Source organism: Xiphophorus hellerii, chromosome 7 (assembly GCF_003331165.1).
Source record: "Xiphophorus hellerii strain 12219 chromosome 7, Xiphophorus_hellerii-4.1, whole genome shotgun sequence".
Taxonomy (NCBI): domain Eukaryota; kingdom Metazoa; phylum Chordata; class Actinopteri; order Cyprinodontiformes; family Poeciliidae; genus Xiphophorus; species Xiphophorus hellerii.
Window position 1 is genome coordinate 13,421,639 of NC_045678.1, and position 18,870 is coordinate 13,440,508.

At 40.3% G+C, this 18,870-nt stretch overlaps 2 protein-coding genes across 2 annotated transcripts; one reads left to right on the plus strand and one right to left on the minus strand.

Annotated features, from left to right (window-relative positions):
* Positions 1-395: 395 nt before the first annotated feature.
* On the minus strand, positions 396-4,182 carry otc (ornithine transcarbamylase). Its single transcript, XM_032568818.1, has 10 exons — positions 4,005-4,182; positions 3,761-3,899; positions 3,569-3,650; positions 2,336-2,423; positions 2,092-2,245; positions 1,897-2,019; positions 1,768-1,821; positions 1,537-1,686; positions 731-868; positions 396-649 (listed from the first exon to the last, which is right to left on the minus strand). The coding sequence occupies exons 1-10, from the start codon at positions 4,085-4,087 to the stop codon at positions 590-592; spliced, it is 1,071 nt and encodes a 356-aa protein (XP_032424709.1). The 5' UTR covers positions 4,088-4,182; the 3' UTR covers positions 396-589.
* Positions 4,183-4,554: 372 nt separating this feature from the next.
* rpgra (retinitis pigmentosa GTPase regulator a) lies at positions 4,555-18,819 on the plus strand. Its single transcript, XM_032568817.1, has 13 exons — positions 4,555-6,166; positions 6,489-6,614; positions 6,729-6,821; positions 7,512-7,574; positions 7,689-7,853; positions 7,941-8,090; positions 8,179-8,337; positions 9,027-9,182; positions 9,517-9,641; positions 10,453-10,662; positions 10,982-11,477; positions 11,554-11,633; positions 13,591-18,819. Exons 1-13 carry the CDS (start codon positions 6,136-6,138, stop codon positions 16,612-16,614), a joined length of 4,878 nt encoding a protein of 1,625 aa, XP_032424708.1. The 5' UTR covers positions 4,555-6,135; the 3' UTR covers positions 16,615-18,819.
* Positions 18,820-18,870: the final 51 nt, after the last annotated feature.

Here is an 18,870-nt window from a genome sequence, read left to right on the forward strand (position 1 = left end):
CATGAATGTCTGGTTATTTTGGTTTTAAATTACGCTTAGGTATTAATGTGTGCATGCATGGTTGTTTGTCTTGTGTGTCTCTGTGCAGTCTTATAAAGGAACATTATTTTACACCCAAAGTTTGCACAGTTATGAAAACAAAATGTTATGTCCAGAGACAAGCTATATTATTAGGATCCAGAAAAAGGGCCGTAATTCCCATCCCAAGCAAAACACGTCATCTACCGTCTTCCAATCAGACACCGGAAGGCGTTACTGGCTTTGACCACTTGGTGTCGCACTTTCACAAAACAGAATCAGTCCAACGTCTGAACTGAACTTAGGTTAATCTAACAAAGTTATCTCTCAAAAAGGATTTTCACGCTTTTGGATAAAGTTGTGACCTTACTACAACATGAATCAATCACAACGCACACAATCCTTTTATTTATTGCTGGCACCCTCCATCAAGTTCAGATGGATGGAAATAAATTGCAATAACTCAGAAACTGTTTCCTTGTTAATAAATGTAACAATTATGAAAGTAAACACAAATTTTGCTAACACATGTTGCTTCATCAGTAGGTCCAAAATAAATTCCACCTTAAGTTTAAAACTTTGGCATAGAGATCTGTGGAGTGTAGTCGGTCAAAAGAGAAACCATCAAACCCTGAAAAAGGTAAAACGGCTGATATTAGTAGCCATAAATAATGATGAGCAGTAAATATGAAGTATCTACGTGCTATCTTACCATGATGGTCCATTTTCTATTCTCAGCCTCAGGAAAGACGAGGGAGCGGGATGAGTAAAACACTTGGTCGTCCACCTCCTCCATCTTCCGGGGAAGGCAGTGCAGGAAGGTCCAATCTGGTTTGGCCACATTTCCGGTCTGTGTTCATCCAATCCCCCATCACAAAAAAATTTAAATAAATATTTTCTGAAGTTGCTGGAGTGACACCACTAATTAATAGGCATTGGATTTTTGTGTCCAGAAGTAGTTTCAGACTTGCTGAAGTTTGGGATTTTCTCACACTACAACCACAAATGTCAACTCACTTTAGTGTGATTTAATGTGACAGACCTTCACAAATTGTCACAAAATTGGAACGAGAAAAGGAGAAAATACAAAGTATGTTGTGCATTCAAAAACTCAGACAAGTCACCGAGAAAATTATTGAGTAGCTTCAAACTAACCTTTGAAAATTAACACTGCACCCTGAACACCTCAATTTTACAGTGAAGCATGGTGGTGGTAGTATCATGCCATGTTTTCTTCTGGAGGAAGATGAATAGAGCTAAATACAGTCCTGGAAAGAAACCTGTTACAGGCTGTGGAAAGACTTGAAAATTGATATTCAAAAACCCTCTCCATCAGTCTGACTGAGCTTGAGATATTTTGCAAAGAAATATTGCAGGTCATGTAAAATCCCAATAAAACACATCAACATTTGGTGGTAGTAACATGAGAAAATATAGGAAAAGGCTCAAGTGATATGTATGAGAAGGCACTACAGAGTAATTTAGCTGATATTTGAATAAAACAAGCCTCTTGCTTGCCTGCATTGTAATCTGGTAGCCATGGAAATCTTTTAGCCTCCTTTTCTTCTCCTCTTCCTGGCCCATGCTGACCCAGGTGTCGGTGACCAACACATTGCTGCCATGGGCAGCCTCCATCGGATCTGAGGTCAGAACAAGTTGGGTCCCATGCTGAGACAGAACCGCGGTTAGAAAAAACTCAGGGTGAATATTGTTAACCGATAAATGACTTTAATAGGTCTTGAACCTCACTTGTTTGGACAGCCTCTGCGCCTCTTCAGTTACACCCTTGTCTGGTTCATAACCCTGTGGAGAATGGCGCATTCAGCGAGACAGAAAAATCCATCAGAACCCATGATGGTCTGAGAAGAAGAGGCGGACCTTTGGTGTGGCAACTTTCAGATGAACCCCAAGTTTGGCAGCAGTCATCATGAAGGAGTGGAGGACATTGTTTCCATCTCCAATCCAGCTCACTGTAAGTCCACTAAGAGACCCATAATGCTCCTAGAAGAAAACATCAGGGATTAAGAAAGTTGATCATATATAAAAGTTGTAACATGCTGGGGAAAATGCCACCTGTAAGGTGAGGAAGTCTGCCAGAATCTGGATGGGGTGATAAAGTTCAGAGAGTCCATTAATGATGGGGATGGAAGCCTCTCGATCCAGCTCCTCCAGTGTGCAGTGACTGTAAACCCGCGCCAAAACAATATCGCAAAGTCCAGAGAGAACCCTATGCAGAAAGATGGGAGACACCGAGTTCAGTAAAAACAGCAGCACCACAAGTTAACATAATATAGTTGTGTGTGTACGTGTGTGTTACCTTGCCGTATCGGTGCAGCTTTCATTTACTCCTAAGTGGATGTCCTGTGAGGTTAGGAAGCAGGGGTGTCCACCCAACAAAGCAAAACCTGTAATATGAACAAACTTTTCTATTCAGAATCGCCTCATAGATACTGGGAAATGATTACATAAAAATAACACTCTGAACGTACATACTACACATTAAATAGAAAATAGGTCCCCCAAGAATATTTATAACCCCTAAACTTTTTGTATTTTGCCACATTGCAACCACAAATGTCAATAGGTTGTCCTGTGATTTTTTTTTTGTGATAGATCAATAGAGAATATTGCATAATTGTAGCAGGGGAAAGAAAATGAAGCACGGCTTTCAAATTTGATTCTGAAAATTAGAACAACTTCAAGTGTTCTAATGTTTCCACCACAAATAAATGTCTCATGCTCTGTCTTATTGGGCAGAGATCATCTATGAACATAGAATTTTAATTGGAATGAGCTTTGGGCTTTGACTGGGCCATTCGAACACATGAACATGCTTTGATCTAAACCGTTCATTTGTAGCTCTGACTGTGTGTTTAGTGTCCTGATGGAAGGAGAGTCTGTATCTTTTATCAAGTTGATGCACAGCTGCAGTGTTTGTTTTCCTCCACACAAAGTCTTTTGTATGTATAGGAAGTCTTTAACAACCAAAAGCTGATTTAAACTCCACACTTTTGTCCCTGAACTGTATGCTGAGTTCTTTGGTCTTCACGACGCCACTTGACCACTAAGGTTCTCCAACAAACCTCTCTTTTTTCACACTGAGACAAAATTACTCACAGCTGGATTCTGTTTAGTGAGTAGGTGACTTCTGAATACTATCAGTTGGATTTTATTTGAAGGCGTCAGAGTAAAAATTGCTAGACACTTTTAGATGTTTATTTTAAAAGAATAATAACGTGTATGCTTTTGTGTTGATATAAACTATAAAACCACAATAGGATAACTTGAAGTTTGCGGTAGTACTGTGACAAAATGAAGCCCCTTTCTGCACCCAGTGGATGAAGCTCAGCGTTTTGTCACAGGCTTGCCCTGAAAATGTGCCTTCCAGCAGATCTTTTGTTTCTGTTAACAATGACAGACATTAAGAGTATCAGGGCAGAGAACACCACCAGAACACATGCTGTTACGCTATTTTCTGTCCTAAAAGCAGTGAAGGCAACACAGTTCCCTGTTAAATCCCCACGTAGATGCTGATACACAAACCGAGCACCTGTTTCTGTGGACATTCTTGTTCTGGTGCTCCTCTTCTCAAATATCATTGCAATCGCCTTTCCTTGCAGAAGAGGCAGATACTGAAATAGAAATAGCATTTGGCTTCTTTCAAACTCCATAAAGCAAATATGAACTTGTTGACCAGGTTTTTTTTGTTTTTTTTGTTAAAATGCTCCCTTTAGTTAAATACCTGCTTTCCATGCTTTATCTGACGCTTGAGGTCCGCTGATACCCACAGCAGCCTCTTGATTTCATCGGAGCTGAAATCTTTAAGTGTGAGACAACTGCGACCTTTTAAGCTCACTGAGCTTAAGGAAGCTGCTCCACCTCTGGAAAGGCAGCAGTAATGTATGACTTAGACTTACACAACCACGCAATTATGACAAAAGATGGTTTTTAGTGCAATCACCTCTAAATAAACTGGAGTTGCTTACCTAAATCCTCTTTGCGGGTTGTAATGAAAAGATTTCAAACATTTTAAAAGGCAACTGCTGACAGAGAAAAGATTTAAAGGCATCGCAGTTTAAAGGAAATTAAAAAGAGCGCAAGGATCAGCGACTTTTTGGATCAGTGAGTCATGGGGTCCGCACGTTTTAATCGCCGGGGGGACTTTGCGGTTCTACGAGTGGGTGGAGCTTAAGAGAGATTTAAACTGCAGCTGCTGATTGGGGCTGCTTTCAGTTTAGCTGGGAACTGATCACCGAAAAGCGATCGTAATCATGTCCCAGCTAGAAAACCAGTACTCAGTTTAGGGTTGGTGAAACCACTGAAGGGTCATTAATTGGCAGAATGGTGGCTAAAAAAGCGTCAATATCAAAGAACGAGTGCCTTTTATTAACTACAGTACCCAGAAGTTACGTAAAGAAATTTAGCAGCACGATACGTGTATTTAGTTTGTCATTTTTATGGGTTAAACTCCACTGAGATTCTCCTGTCACCGATACAACACCGCCCTCTAGTGGTGTAAAATTACACAACAATAATATTTCAGAGGCGCCAGCCTACGCTCTCGTTGCACGGATGACTCCAATCCTCTTCCCGGTTAAAGGAAGAGGAGCGGACCCACATCCGAGCACATGTAGCGGTGTCTGGGTCCAACATGGCCATGACATCACGATCGTGCAACGGAGAGCGAAAAATGTTTTTATTATCAGAGGTTTTCCTCTTTTTCAACCTCCTGTATGTTACTTTGAATAGGTTCAGTACAGTGGTGGCGCCAGAATTTTTTTCCTGCAGGTGCTAAGGGGGAGCTAAGCATTTTACTGAGGATGCTATGACGGATCTTTTATGAATGTTAATCTTCTTACCTTGTATAAAGTGTTCGCTGTAAATCCGCGGTTACACCGAGAGCTGCCAGTCATTATGATTGACTGCTGCTATCCATCACCGCATCATTCCTTATTAAAATAAAATGTCATAAAATAAAATGACAAGCTTGGTTTTGACTGTTTGTGCAACTGACCGCGCAGCATCTTGTGACCATTTTACTGCGAAATCTACTAAATAAAAGCCATATTAGGCTACCACATGTACGCATTTTGACAGGCTTTATACAGGAGAGCATAGGTTTGGATATCTATCGTGGTGGAGAGTGACGTCAGGTGCAAAGGGTCATATTGTCATATTTGTTTTGTTTTTTTAATCAATTTGTGTTTATTTAATTGCTTAATTAACCGCTACAGGACTTGATTTGATTATCACTATTATGATAAAAAAAATTTATGCTTACAACCGGTTACCTTTGTGCTGACTTGCTATGATAAACACTGTCAGTATGGTTGAAGTTAATACTCTTTCTGACAAATTGCGACCGCGGATTGGTGAGTGGCTGACAAATACCCTGGAATGATTGGGGGAGGATTGCTCCACGTCTGCATGGGGGCGGAGCCGGCATCATGTGAAAATACGCATAGACAAAGTTCAAATCCTCTTGCGGGATGGTTTTTTAAAAATTATTTTTAAACTCAGCATATAATTATTTGTTTTTATTTTGTGTCTTTTGATGAAAATGCCGCAGCAACTACATATAATTAATGTTAAATCAGATGAAAAAAAACAACAAAAAAAACATTTAAATCTAATATTTTCTGGGAGTGTTAAGGGGGTGCTATGACTTTTCCAGGGGGAGCTATAGCACCCCCTAGCGCACCCCTGGCGCCGCCACTGGCTCAGTATCCCCAAGTCATATTGTTGGTCCGAGGTTTCTCAAATAAAAAACATAACATTTTAAGCGTTGAAAATGAGCGACCCCTGTCCCCAAAATTAAACAGCAGCCAGTAAAAAGACCTTTTTAACTTTTCCTTTCTCTACCATTTAGGATTAAAAATACTGTAAGCCCCAGAATTAGTTTAATTTTATTTTAAGGTTGTTTATTATGTTTACTAGTGTTCTGCACTAGTAAACATAATAGTTTACTAGTTATGTTTACTAGTAAATATAGTCGTTTATTTATTTATTTCAGATCCATGGGTCGCACGAGTCCAGCTTAGTCCAGTCTGAGCTCTCCCTGATCTACAGCAGCAGTCTGCACAGAGCTGCGGGGCGCAGACCGGGACAACGGAGGAGATGCCTGGCCGGACCGATGCAGACATACCTGGTGAGAGGCACACAAGCCTAGTTAGAATAATATACATGTAGGAGTAGACATCCTCTCTTCTTTAAAGTGTCAGTTTCTGTATTTCTACCGTGCAAACCTTGTAAACCTGTTGCTATTTCTGTCCGCTGCTGCTTAAATCTCCTGAGAGTTGACAGCAGCTTGTGCTGGGATTTGACCGGTGTTAACTTAGACAACTGCGGTTACTTGCTGACCTGCTTAGATTTGAAGCACTGTTCCTGTCAGGGCAGCAGCAGCAGCAGCAGCAGAGAGGTGACTCACACACACTTTTTTTTTTTCTTTTTTTTTTTACCACCCCCCTCAGAAACAGGAGCCATCTTCACATTTGGGAAGAGCAGCTTTGCTAACGATGTCCCCAGTCAGTTCTGGTTGAAAAATGACCGTCCAGTGGAGATATGCGGTGGCAAAGAGCACAGTGCTGTGATCACAGGTACACACACACATATACAAACATTTCAGTCAGAGGTGGATTTCTGACTAAGGATGTGTATTGTTTTGCTGGAAAAAAAGCAAATAAAAGCAGACTTTTGTTCTAATTATGCAGAAAATGGGAGGCTGCTCATGTTTGGTGGTAATACTGGTGGCCAACTGGGACTTAAGATAAAACCAGATGCCAAAAAACCCACCTCTGTGAAAGGTATTCACACAGACCAACTGTAGTAAGTTTTCCTTACTAACATAGTGTCTTGCACGGAATATGTATTTTGTATTTTGGGGGATCTTATTTACAGCTCAACACAAATGAGAGCATAATTGTGTTTTAGGAAACAAATCTGAAAAATAAAACCCACCTTAATATACAACTAGAAATTCATGCTTACAGGTTTCATCTCATCTTACTTTGTGTCATGCTTAAATGTTTCACATAATCAAACAAAATTTAATAAAACACAAAAATGGCACATCCAGCTACTTGGGGGCAATTACTTTTTCCACATAGAGCCAGGTTGGTTTGAATAGCTTTATTGCCTTAATAAATGAAATTATCATTTGAAAAGTATATTTTGATTGTATTTACATGATATGTGTAATAAGGTTTGATTTGAGACATTTAACAGTCACAAGCAGAAAATAAATCTTGTGATGGAAAAAAGTGCAAAATAGTTCAAGGTGTAAGAAAGATGTCTCTGTAAATGTAGCACGTTATCTCAGGTCTAAAGCTTTATTGCTTGGTTTAATGACATTTCAGAAAACATGAAAATGCCAATAACCCTTCTTTTATCTGCGGACATTTCAATCACACAGTCGACATCTTAAAAATTCAAATGTAAAGTACTTTGCTCTTGTTAGACTTAACTTGTGGTATAACAGGCTGTTTACTTCTCAGCATTGAAGCCTGAAAAGGTGAAGCTTGTGGCCTGTGGGAGAGATCACACACTTGTCTGCACATGTAAGATGTAAAACAAACAATCTCAAATCACAATGTGTCAGATTTCTGCCTTAAAACCAAATATTTAGTTCCTTACATGTCTTGTTTTTGAACCGGATCTTGTTTTGCAACTAGTTTCAGTTCAGCACTGCGTCTGTGGGGCTGGCAGGAACCAGAAGGGACAGCTCGGCTTGGGCCACAGGGAGAACACTAAATCCTTTCAGCTGCTGCGTCCGTTTTGTGAGTCGGCACCGGTCAAAATGCTCGCTGCTGGCAGCAGCACTTCAGCTGCCTTAACAGGTCTGATTAGTCGTAAAGAAAAAATAAAAGGAAACATATGTGGACTGGTGTTGAGCTTGATTTGCTCTACTCTGTGTGTCTGTGCAGAGGAAGGGAGGCTGTTCATGTGGGGAGACAACTGCGTGGGTCAAATCGGTTTAGGGGACAAGGCGTTTGCAGCAGAACCTAGAGAGCTGAATGTGGGGCAGGCGGTGATGTGGGTATCTTGTGGTCATCGCCACTCAGCGTTTGTGACAGGTACGACGCTGCTCGACCAAACCCAGACCTGCTCTGACCCAGTTAGACCAGACTTGTAACCTTTTATCCATTAATAATTCTGTTTCAGCGCACGGTGGACTTTACACCTTTGGTGAAAGTGCAAATGGACGACTCGGGGTCCAGGTGGGGCAGCTGGCTAATCACAGAGTGCCCCAGCAAGTGCAAGGCATTATGGGAAGTGTCATTCAGGTGTGCTGTGGAGGGGAGCACACTGTGGCACTAACAGGTGTGTTGACAGGATAAACTGAAAAGACAAAATCTCTTTCCCTTTACAATTAGATAACTCGTCTAGTTTTAATAGACGAGTTAAAACTAGTAAAGTTACATTTTTATGGTTAAATAAAAAAAATTACAATTCTGTCTTGCTGGTGATTTAAAATGCATGTAAACATTTCAAATTTGTGGAAAATTGGCTTTAAAAGGGAGTAGTTTTACTAACAGTAATATGTCAACATATTCCTTGTACTATATGTTTAATTTTTGTTGTGATTTTATGGAGATATCACATAAAATAACATAGAAAACTGTTAAAATGTGTGGAACCTCTAAATTAATCGATCGGTCGGTCAGTGAGTCATTCAAATTGCAACTATTTCATCATGAATAAATAAATGATCATATATACTTTATGAATATCCCTGTTTCTCTGAATTGTCCTGTTTTGAATAAATAAAGTGATGGCTCAAAAAACTGCTGGCAAATATCCCTTAACTTTGCTCACTATTTTTATTCATCTCACTGAACGAAAAGTGCAATTATCGTTCTGAAATGAGAATTAGTAAACCGGTAAATCAAGATCCAAGATCAAACACGAGTGATTTATGCTTTCGTACAGCAGATAAGTAAATTGACCATTAATTGTGATTGGTTAAATTTCTCTTCTTTTGTGTTGCCATTTTTGTGCTCCTGAGCCAGAGGAGGATGTGTACACGTTTGGCAGAGGTCAGTACGGTCAGCTGGGCCACGGGACGTTTGAGTTTGAACTTCATTTGCCAAAACCACTGGAGCGCTTCCACAACAGCAGCGCCAGACGCATCGCCTGCGGAGAAAACCACACTGCTGTGATTACAAGTAAACCAGCTATCATTTGAAAATGCTATTCCCGTTTCACTTTTGTAGCTCCGCATGCACATGTGATGTGCTGCGAACGGCAGGAACAGTATGATCAGATGTTTTGAAGTAGAGTTATGTGGAGGGATTGTGAGCAGTCAGCGTGTTATTGTAAAGTTATTGCAAAATGACAAAAAATTCACTTTGGTGCTACCTCACTCTCACTACTTTGTTTGTCAGGAGAAACAACATAAATGACCTGAAATGCTGACCTTGTGTTTTTATTTTTTATTATCTTTTAATTGTAAATTTATTTTGTTGTCAAATAATGCAAATTTGCCCATCTCCTCTCCAGATGCTGGACTGCTCTACACATTTGGTGATGGCCGTTATGGAAAACTGGGGTTACAGCAGGAGAACTTCATCAACCAGTTCAGCCCAACACTGTGCACCCGTTTCCTGAAGTACAGCGTGCAATCAGTAAGTTAGGAGTCTCGCAAACTGAAAATATCAATGGAAAAATACTTTAAAAAGTCAGAATTATTATTATAATTATTTGTTTTAGTGCCTCAAAAACATATTTTCACCTTGTGCACTTTTTTTCCCACTCTTTTTCAGGTTACAGCCACATCCCCGTCATAATTTCTTGATTTTTTTTGTGACTATCCAATGCAAAAATTGTAGTACATGGTTGTGAAGTGGAAAGAAAGTCATCAATAGGTTAAAAATACTTTTACTAAATACAATTATGGATAGTCTCTCTGTGTATTTGACACTTTTAAAACTGATGCCTCTAAAATAAACTCCAATGCAGTCAATTGCATACAAATGTTGCCTGTTTAGTGAATAGAGTCCGACTGTGTGTGATTTAATTTCAGTATAAATTAATTTGTTCTGTGGGTAATATGAACATTAAGCAAACAGTATCATGAAGACCAAGGAACACAGTGGGGAACGTTATGGAGAAGTTTGAAGCAGAGTTAAAATATAGAAATAGATATCTAAAGTTAAGATCTACAACATGGTAGTTTGGTTCAAAACATTTTTAGTGTGTTTTAACGGCCCAGTAAAAGTCTGAGAATCAGTGGAAAGACTTGAGATTGATTGATGTTCACAGATGCTTTGCCCTAAAAACCCCCCATATTACAAAAGTATGTGGTAGTAAGGTGACAAAGTGTGAAAAAGTTAAAGGGTAACACAATAAATAAGACAATAAATGCCAAAATGTGCAATTTCAAACCTGCAAGTGAATGCGCTTTAATCAACGGTACTATTTTGTGTCTTTATTTAGGTGTCCTGCGGTGGTCACCACACTCTGGTTCTGGCTGTCCCCAGACCAGCAGCACAGAGTCAGGGCGTAGAGTCACAGAAGGATGCCGCAATTACAGACTTCTTCTGGGAGTCAGACAACCCTGAAAACCTCTTCAAAGACTCTCCGATGGACCCAGCTGCAGTCGTCCCTCTCTCAGCGCTAGCCGCTCGGGCTCGCCACAGAAAAAAAGTGAGAACCTAACACCTCACGGCTCATTTTAAGAGCACAATCATGTGGGATGTCCAGAAACACGTCTGTAAAAATAAAAGTCTTCTGTAATGACTGCATGTTCCTGCTAAAATAACTTCAATAATATATAAAAAAACAACAATAGTAATGCCACAAAATCTAATTGAATTAAAACCTGGAAATATTTCTTGTTTGGTTGCAGTCACAGTTTAGCTCCAGCAGGGAGGAGTGTTACACAGCTTTTCTGACTCTGCTGTGCTGTGGAGGCTACAAAGATGAATTTCAAACCTTTAACTCTGAGATTCTTTTGCCCTTTCAGAAAAGCTTTGTGGAGCTGTTTGGAGAGTTGCCTCAGACCCCCCCTCGTCCTAATTCTGGCTTCCTCAGCACCTCCTGGCAGACATCCAGAAATATCCCAAACCTGAAGCAGCTTCTAAAGGATGCTCCCACCCCCACCTCCTCCCCCAAAGCGGCACCAGCAAGCCCGCTTTTATCTCCCAGATCTCAGTCCGTATCCTCCAAGCCGCCAAGCCCACGTTCACAATCATCTCTCTCATGTCGGAGTAAAGCCTCCACCGCCGTCTCCTCCAGGTCCAAATCCAAAAGGCTGCCTTCTTCTGTATCTTCGTCCACGTCTAGAGCTAATCATAACTCAAAGAGTCCTGCCTATTCTGAAAAGACTGTGAGGAGCGCAGCATGCAGAGCCTTAAATGACAAGCCGTCTGATGCATTCCCACCTAACAAACCCTGCAGCCCTAACAGACCCCTCATCCGTGTTTCTGATAATAACCTGGACCAGAAAGGACCACAAACAAGTATTTGAACTAATCCATTCGCCAAGCAAGTAACTAAAGTATCTGCAGTCAATAAAGTCCTTTCTTCTTGTTTCAGAGGGAGAAGCTCGAAGGGGACAGCTAATCTCTCAAGAAGTGGAAGATGAGAGAAACCATATGGATTTTTTGCCATATATGGTGAGAAAAGAGGTTTTTATTAGCTTATGCAAGGCTGTGATGTTTGATGGAGGAGATGGATGTAGCATAGAGTCATTAAAACTCACTCTGCTGAGCGTTGTTATCCACTTTTGGTTTCTTCTTTCTGCTCTAAATTATAAGCACTTCAGGGCAGGAAACAGCAGAGTTGAACGCTCACCCACTTTTCCAGGAAATCTGCATACCTCAGCATATATACCGTATACGTGTGTGTATATGCGTGTGTGTGTTGGCGTGTTCTGGAAAGCACATGGTGCACAGGAGTTTTCCACTCAGTTTAAAACTGAAGTGAAATGTTAAATTGAATTGTGATTTCTCAGTTTTCAGCACTAATTAAGCTTTTCAGAGTGTGTTTACTCAGACTCAGGAATGCACACACACACGCACACGCACACGCACACACCCACCTGCATGCACAGGCGCACACACACAGTGTTTTTGAAAAGCTGGCAGCAACCTTGCCACATCTCATCAGTGTTTCCACAGCCAGAGTTGAAGCAAGCAGTGACAGTCTCCTGCGTTGTTGTTGTGCGCAGCAGGTTTGTCCAACATGTGGCGTCCAGTGACCCAGTCTTGTCTCACATGGAGGGTGTGAATGTACAGCAGCGACAGACGTGTTTGCTTCTGTACATGAGCGTTAAATTTAATGGATTATAAGCCAAATAGAGTCTGAAAATGACAAAACGAGCTACGGATAAACTCTTTGCATTTTGCTTCACTTTCTTGTAATCTTTTCCAGTCGCCTTGACATTTGTAGTTTGCCTGGTATTTTGGAAGGTCGGTCAAAGTTTTCCTTTGAATTTTTCTTCTTCTTCTTTTATTTCTTTTACCTGATGTTTGTCCTGTAATCATTACTGGCAGCATCCTTTGCAGACGAACCTTGAAAGTCATGCCTTAAAGAAATATAAAGACTTAATATATGGTCTGAGTTGCATCATCCACTGTTTGCAGCGAATATTTTATTTTTGGTGGTAAAATACCGTTTTAATGTCAAACTTTAGGATATTTTTATAGTTTTGGCTACAAAAGTGAGAATCTAAACCAGGGGTTTTCATGTCCAAGCCTCCAAGGCTGGTGTCCTGCAACTTTTCTTGTCTTGTCTTGAACACACCTGAGTCAAACTATCAGGTTTTTAGCAGGACCTTGAAGAACTTGACTGCATGCTGAGGAGGTAATTCAGCCATTTGATTCAGGTGTGTTGGACCAGGGACACATCTAAAAGTTGCACCGAAACCCTAAGGAATGTTTTGAGGAACCTTGATCTGAACCATCCCTTCGTAGTTCTAATTTTATGTTTAAGGTCTGTTACAGTATTTTTCTTTTTTTTTTTTTTACCCCAAATTGTGCTGTATTTAGCGGCATCCATTTCTTTCAGCAACAACTATATTCTTGGCATTTTTCCACAAAGTCCTGATTCGTAACCTACACAACTAAAAGTTTCCCTGCATGAATTGTACAGCGAGCTCTGTGAAGTATGATAATTTCTACCTATTTTGGTCATTTTGATGGCAGGGAAATTTGCACTGTTGTAGGAAAAACATTTTTAGCTGGTTAAAATAAAAATATATACTAGTTTTTCAAGGTCACCCAAACAGAAAATTCCCATGAATATGAAAATCACTTATGAAAACTATACACCACGAACAATGAACATGAAGGAGCTTAGAGACAAGGCTGCAGTTTTTTTGCACAAAAGTTTCTTTGCACTTATTCTTAAAATATACCCCAGCGATTTAATGTATTTTCTAAACAATGTATATATAATTATAATATTTTATGCATTGATTTGTTAAAGATTATATTAAAATTATTAAAATGTTTAGCTCAGTCATTAATAGCAAAATTTGTAGCTCAGGTTTGTGTTGGGAATCTCCCTTGTCCTTCCTGTTCACACATTTTTACAATCTACATAAAAAAAAAATTCAATTCTGTCTTTTAGGAAACCAGAACTGGGAGAGTTCAAATTGCCAAAGAGCTAGAGGTTCGTGGAGACCAGAAGAGTGGCCAAAGCTCGCCCAAAGACCTCAGAGCAGAGGCTCTGACAGGCTCCAACTCCAGAAAGGAAGAAGAGTTGTCACTGAAAAGCAGGAAGAGAAAAGCACGAGTCACATCTCAAGACCGTCAGAACATTACCACCAGCAAAACAAAACCTCCAGAAGTAAAAGACGGCCAAAGCAAGCTCTATAAGATAAAATCGACAAAACATGACAAGAAAAATGCAACAACACAACAACCTGTACCGATAACAATGACCAAAGTAAGTAAAAAAGGTGAAAAAGATCAACTGACCGAGCACTCTTTTAAGAAAGAACTAAAAATGACTCCAAAAAGAAGGAACATATCATCTTCTTTAGACAAGATCAGCTCAACTCTAAAGGTTACAGATAATAGGGAAATAACCACTGAAAACATCTCAAAGGATGATGCTGTGATGCAGAATAAAAGCACTGATCTAAAATCCGCTGAAGTGAAGAAGCAGCAGGACAAAAAACGACTCAACTTCACTCCAACAAAGAAAAAGGTTGAACGCACATTGAGAAATATTCAAAACACAGCAGTGCCTTTAAAATCACAAAATCTTGAAGCTGCAGAAATTACTAAGCCTCCTCAGGCTGTGGGTTTAAGTGTGAAATCGACACATGTCAAGGCGATTAAACCCAAACCAGTCAAAAGTCAAAGCAAACATGCAGAAAAACCTTCTGCTGTAGGTCAAAGCATCAAAAAAGGTGACAAGGATGGGTTAATATATGCAAAAAGCACAACAGATGAAACTGAAGGCAGAACGTCAGAAAAACAGAATTTACTTGAAGAGAAGAAGAAAAAGAAGGAAGAAGAACCTAAAGTTAGACAGAGAAAAAGAGGGAAAGAAGACGGTGCTGATGTGGACTCGGAACGTAACAGCAAAGCCAAACCCAGGATTAAAACAACCGAGGCTCCCAGCCAGACCTCTTCACATCATGAAGATGCTTCTGAAGTCTCGAGCAGTGCAGTTTCCTCACAAAGCCCCACAAGAACCAGGGCGCTTTCTGTCAGCAGAGCTAAATCCTTGCAATCCTCCGACCGTCCCACCGCGGAAACACTTGCACGTGAAACTCAAAGGAAAGAGAACGAAGACCTGCAGGAAGGAAAACAGACGTGGGGAGAGATTTTGAGTGACGCGGCATTTCTTCTACCTGCTGCGGGGGTCGCAGGTGCAGCTATCGGCCTCCTGAGCGAGGCAGTGACTCATGTGGAGGCTTTCCGGGCCGACAGCGACAGAGCTGCCTCTCCAGAACCTGAAACACCGAAAGTCAAACAGTTCGCAAAGCAGAGTGCAATTATGCACCCGTCCTTCTCTGCGACGTTGCATTCTGATTCAGAGGAAAGGGACGACAGCACACAGAAGGATGCTCAAATGAGCATCTTATCAGATTTAGGAAACGATGCACATGAGGAGGAATTCAATGATCCTTCAGAGCAGGAACCGGCTGAGCAGATCAGGAAGGAAGAAACTTTTGAAAATAAAGAAGGAGAAGAAGAAGGCTCTGAAGAGGACGATGATTCCAAGATGACTGAGACAAACACCGGTGATGAAGAGCAAAAAGAAGATGAAGAAGCGTTGGGAAGTGACGTGGAAAGCAAAAGCGAGGATGAGGAAGGAGAAAGCAGCAAGGCTGCAGGGGAGAGTGAACCTGGAGACGATGACGATGATGAGCAAGATAGTGAGTCAGAAGGAGAGGAGAGCGAGGGAAAAACAAGCTCCAGCGTTCAGGAGGAAGGTGAAGAAAGTAACAAAAGTGACACAAAGGATGCTGAAAGTGAGGAAGAGGAGAGCAGCATGGAAACGGGTGAAGGAGTGAGTCACTCTGAGGCGAGTGAGGCAGCCGAGGAGGACGAAGGTGGAAGTGAAGAGCAAAGTGATGATGAGAGTAAAGGAGAGGAAGATAGTGAGGTGAGTGAGGATGAAGAAGAAAAAAGCGGTGAAGGATCCGAGAGAGAGCATAGTGAGAGTGAAGAGGAGGAGGATGAGGAAGAAGAAGAGGAGGGCGGGGAGGGAAGTGACACGGCGGTGTCTGAGGAAGAAGAAAGCGAGGAACCGAGGCAGTCTGATGAAGAGCAGGAAACTGAGAAAGAGGAGAGTGGAGGAGAGGGGGAAGAAGTCAGTGAGGAAGAGGAGGAGGAAGGAGAGCTTTCTTCGAGTGACGAAGAAGCTGAACAGGAGGCTACAGAGGATGAGGAGGAAGGAGAAGGGGAGAACAAAGAGGAGGAAAATGAGGAAGAGGAACAGGGGAGCACAGGGAATGAGGAAGATGAAGGAACGGATGAAGAGAGCAAAAGCGAGGAGGAAGAGCAAAGCATGGAAGAAGATGAGGAAGGAGCAGAGGAAAGTATCTCTGCTTCTGAGGAAGAGGAAGAAAGTGAAGATGACCATGAAGAAGAAGAGGAAGGAACAGAGGGAAGTATCTCTGCTTCTGAGGAAGAGGAAGCAAGTGAGGAAAAAGGAAAGGAGAGTGAGGAAGAGGAAGAAATAGATGAGGAGGAGGAGGAAGAAGAAGAAGCAGAGGAAGAGGAGGAGGAAGAAGATGGAAATCAAGAACAAGATGAAGAAGAGGAGGAAGAAGAAGAACAAACAGAAAAAGTAGAAGAGGAAGAGGAGGAGGAGGAAGAACAAATGGAAGAAGATGAGGAAGAGGAGGAAGAAGAGGAGGAGGAAAAAGAGGGTGAAGAAGAAGAAGAAGAAGATGAGGAAGAAGATGAGGAAGAAGTGCAAGAGACGGCAAAGAAACAGAAGAAAAGAGAGAAATCAACAGGCTCAAAGGGGGCGGAGCCACCGTCTTCTTCTTCTTCTCCTCCTTCAGGGAAACGGAGAGAAGCTCCCAGACCCGCTCCGAGGAGCAAACAGAGAGACGCAGAGGAGAAGAAACCAGAAGAATCCAAGCAGTTCTGGAACGACGTTCTGCCTCAGTACCTGGACCTGCAGTGACTCCTCCTGCCTCATCTACAGATACTGTTGCCATGGTGATACATACTGGTTTCTGAACTGGGGCTTCCATGCCTTAAGGTGGACACTCGTCTGTGGCCATCTTGGACTTTCACATTCTAGAAGAGAGGCAGGAAATAGTTTGTTTTTTTTTTTAATGAGGAAAGTTGATACTTTTTGAACATGTTCTGTTGCTGCCTCCTGCTGGACATCAGTATTGTTGCACTTTAATAATGCGCAAATACATTGAGTCAATAATTACCCTCATTGCGAGTCAAACTCAATCAGTTGCAGTTGCTGGTGTTACACTAGATGACATATCCAGGAAAACAGTAAAATCAAGCAATACATCACACAATACATCAGATTGTGCCTGGTTGTCGAGCATTGCTTAAGTTTTCTCTCAATGACTCACAATATCATAGAAAAGTCAGCATATTTCAGCAATTTGATTCAAAGGGGAAAACATAAAACATAAATTTATTACACATTAGCCTTTATTTCTGCACATTTTAATAATAATTGATCAGATTTTCCTTCCACATAACTTTCCATGTTTATGCTAGGACACAGAACATTATTATATATTCTATATGAACAGATATTATAATACATATACTAATATTTATTATAATATATTTTATTTCTAAATCGAAACTCTTTTTGTTCTTATGTAACATTCCAAGAACGTGAATTTTGGGCTTTGGGTTAATCCTCAACTTTAAGAAGTGAATTCTTAAAATGTCTCACTTTGTGTTATGAATCCATAATATACTTGAATTTAGCTTTTTTAAATTATATTACTGAAGTAAATGTACTTTTTAAAGAAATTACATTTATTGAGATGCACTTGTGATGAATATTTGATACTGTAGTCAGCACTATGCTATTTAATGTAGGATTGTCTCAAACTTAATTCACTGCAAGATGTTTCAGTAAGTGCAGTTGAAGTAAGTTCAGGTTATTAAAGTGAAAGTTACTTTATTTCTAAATCCAAAATATTTGACATATGAAACACTAGTATGGTTCCACTTTTCTGCTGCTAAAACCTCCACCATTTCTATTTTATTTGCTGCTTTTACTGCTTGCTACTTCAATTCAGTTATAGTAAAGCATTTATAATTAAAGAATGGTGTAAGAAAAACAAATCAGAGCTGTGTGTTTATAATAAAGCTACAAGGCCAATTTCTGTAAAACAACAATAAAGTTGTTTTCTGTTGCCTGATTGCTTCTTGTATACTCCTTCCGTTTCCATCTGCTTGATGTAGAGTTACTTTAGTGAGTCACTTTACTTTCCCTGCATGATTAGTCATGTTCCTATTGTTGAACGTTGTCTGAAGCTCAAGAAGCAGGCAGGTAAAGAAAATGCAGTAAAAGAAGGATCTTCAGAGGAAGCGAATTTGTAAAAAAAAAAAAAAACAGCTGCGCACACCTTGACAGAAACAAAAATACAAACTTGTCTCTGAATAACAACCTCGTAAATGTACTAATTATCAATAAAATGCACTTACGTTTTTGCATGTACCGTGACAAAATGCGACTGATATTGAATGTGACAAGCGATATTTTTGCAAAGCACTCAGTCTGAAACTAAAAAGAGAAGCTGAAATGGATCCGCCTTTTGTCATGCAGTTAATTTCAAAATTATTCGTATATTTAGGCCTAATGTACAGTAGGTCTTCACTGTGTTATTTAAACATGACATAGTAATAATTTTGCTGATTATTGTGAGTTAACTTTCCCCTACTAACAGTGACCAAGATGTATTTCAGGTGTGGACATGAAGGACATAATGTTATTAGCAAGTAGGGATTTTGTGCATGACACCAGAAATGTTCAAGCTTACCAAAAATGCATACTGTGCTCCTTTTTAAATTGCAATTTTCCAAACAAAAATTGTGATTTTATACATTGTGGAGTTCAAATATAAAGCAATCCTTTAATTCTGAGAACATTTTTCTTTTGACTGGAAGTAATGTTAACATTTTGGAGTCCAGCCTTGTCAGTCTGTGAAGGAAGAAAAAAAGGAGAGATTATGATGACAAGGTGGCATTATTATACTGTATATACTATATGAACAGTTATTATAATACATATACTAATATATGTATTAGGAGTTCTCCTTGTGTAAGCATAAACTGTCAAAATACCTGTGGAAATGTTCAAAAAGTTGTTAAGCCATTAAAAAGGGAGTTTATTTTCCCCTGAGGGATGTCTGTCTCCTCCTATCAGAAATCATCTTCTTAAATCTAAATCTGC

Coding starts and splice junctions, on each gene's coding strand:
- rpgra (XM_032568817.1), top strand. CDS start 6,136: ATGCCTGGCCGGACCGATGCAGACATACCTG. Junction 7,854..7,940: donor CACTTCAGCTGCCTTAACAG/GTCTGATTAGTC, acceptor GTGTCTGTGCAG/AGGAAGGGAGGCTGTTCATG. Junction 9,642..10,452: donor TGAAGTACAGCGTGCAATCA/GTAAGTTAGGAG, acceptor GTCTTTATTTAG/GTGTCCTGCGGTGGTCACCA.
- otc (XM_032568818.1), bottom strand. CDS start 4,087: ATGCCTTTAAATCTTTTCTCTGTCAGCAGTTGCCTTTTAAAATGTTTG. Junction 2,424..3,568: donor AAGAATGTCCACAGAAACAG/GTGCTCGGTTTG, acceptor TTCATATTACAG/GTTTTGCTTTGTTGGGTGGA. Junction 2,246..2,335: donor AGCTGCACCGATACGGCAAG/GTAACACACACG, acceptor CTTTCTGCATAG/GGTTCTCTCTGGACTTTGCG.